The sequence below is a fragment of the Nestor notabilis genome, unplaced genomic scaffold, assembly GCF_000696875.1.
Source record: "Nestor notabilis isolate BGI_N333 unplaced genomic scaffold, ASM69687v1 scaffold18470, whole genome shotgun sequence".
In the NCBI taxonomy this organism is placed as follows: Eukaryota; Metazoa; Chordata; class Aves; order Psittaciformes; family Psittacidae; genus Nestor; species Nestor notabilis.
In genome coordinates, this window is record NW_009911813.1 from 57,182 (window position 1) to 59,106 (window position 1,925).

At 61.8% G+C, this 1,925-nt stretch overlaps 1 protein-coding gene across 1 annotated transcript in view; it reads left to right on the forward strand.

The window, feature by feature from the left end:
* The window catches only part of LOC104407309 (polycystin-1-like), a gene marked incomplete at both ends in the record, with an annotated part of 47,586 nt that overhangs the window by 44,900 nt on the left and 761 nt on the right, over nucleotides 1-1,925 (forward strand). Inside the window, 3 exon segments of the mRNA XM_010016556.1 lie at nucleotides 1-93; nucleotides 700-987; nucleotides 1,428-1,562. The exon segment at nucleotides 1-93 is cut by the window's left edge and continues 25 nt beyond it. Coding sequence (XP_010014858.1) covers nucleotides 1-93; nucleotides 700-987; nucleotides 1,428-1,562 — 516 coding nt within the window.

The following is a 1,925-nucleotide window of genomic DNA, read 5'->3' on the forward strand; positions in this document are numbered from 1 at the left end:
GGGGGCGCGGCCCGCGCCGTGCCCGCTGCCACCATCAGCCCCTTCCCGCTGCTGCGGCTCAGCGCCGGTGTCACGCTCCAGCTCCTCATGATGGTCAGTGGGTCGTGTCCCCCCTGCGCTCCTCTTCCCTCAGCCACCACACAGAGGCCTCTGGGGACCCGTGGTCTGGGTCCCTGGAAGGGCAACGTTCGTCGCTGTGGGCTGAAGCTCCCCCTGCCTGAGGCCACTTGTCCCCGTGCCTGTCACCGCTCCTGGGTAGACACAGCAAACACCTCAGCACCGCTGCAGGGAAGGAGATTCCTCCTGTCTGGCAGCATTTATTGGTCTTGTCTCAGCCTTTTTGGTCCTTTCAGCCTGTGCCTGTCAGTGTGGAAGCTGGAAGCTTTTATTCTTCTGTTCTTGGTGGGGACATCAGAGCCATGTCCTCAGAGACCCTGCCCGGGCCAGGGTCCAGCCTGAGCAGAGCCCTCTTCCCCTGGGCACTGCCACCCTGACACTAGATGTGGTTTGGGGAGCAGGGCACTGAGCGGGCGAGCAGGACATGGAAGGGTTCAGGGTTGTGCTCCAGCTCTGGACTGGCAGAACTCAGCCTTGTTCATGGGGCTTTTGCTGCCCTGGGGTGCTGCAGGTCCCCCGGTGCAGCACAGCAGTGAAGCAGTGCCCCCCCCTTCCCTGGTAACCTCTGCATTCCTCCCCCAGGTCTTCCTCATGATGTTTGTGGTCTACTTCGTGGTGTCTGAGTCCCTGTCCATCAAGAAGGAAGGCAGAGCCTACTTCACCCTGTGGGGCAACTACGGCCAGTGGCTCTTCATCCTGCTCACCACGTGCACCGTGGTGGTGCACCTCAGCCAGGCCACCCTCGCTGACCAGCAGTGGCTCAAGTACCTCAACAACCGCAAGGGCTTCACCAACTTCTACCAGGTGGCCTTTCTCAACACCGTCTTCAGCACCTTGGCTGCGTCCCTCCTCTTCCTCCTCACTGTGCAGGTATGGAGAGGGTTGGGGGGGAGCAGCACATTGGTCCTCGGGTGCCAGCTCATCTGTGGCAGGGGCAGCAAACGGTTCTGAAGCAAAAACTGATGCAAGACGCTGGTCCTGCTGTGCTGGGCACTGATCAAATACAATGGGGCTGCTGCCACCTCCAGACCCTGCTGCCGGGCAGGAGTGGTGGGCACTGATGCCATGTGCATCTCTGCTGTAGCACTTTGGATTGCTAAAGCCTCTGGGCCCTCAAGTGTCTTGGGGAGTTCGGCCTAATGTGGCTGATGGGATGATTCTGCAAGGAGCCCATCACTAGGATGTCCTCTGCTCTGCCAGTGGCTGCATGTCTCAGGCTTGCAGAGGTGTTTGAAAGACCCTTCCCTGTGCTGGGCCCGTGTAACTCCAGGGCTGGGCCCGTGTAACTCCAGCCTCTCCCCTGGTCCTAGGCTGCCCAGCAGCTGCGCTTCGTCCGGCAGTGGTCCGTGTTTGGGAAGACCCTTCGGAAGTCTGCGAAGGAGCTGGGCGCTGCGGGGTTGGCCTTCACCATCCTCATCCTGGGCTATGCTCAGCTCGGCTTCCTGGTAACTGCACACCCCTCCTGGACCTGCAGAGGGGCTGGTTGTCAGCCAGGGCTGCCCAGGGTCCTGCTGCCCTGGGGCCTCGGCATCCCCCGGCTGTGAGCAGGGTGCCCCGTGCCCCGCCTCCTGCACCTGCATAGGGACTGCTTGTCAGCCAGGGCTGCCCAGGGTCCTGCTGCCCTGGGTCCTCGGCATCCCCTGGCTGTGAGCAGGTTGCTCTGTGCCCTGCCAGGCAGCCTTGGGCAGGGGCTGTGTCTGTGGCCTGTCCCTGTCACGGCTGATTTGTGGGTCACCCTTTGGGGCTCATACTGTGTAAGGTGGGATAATGAGTGTTGGGAGTCAGAGGGGGAGCATTTTGCCACCGAT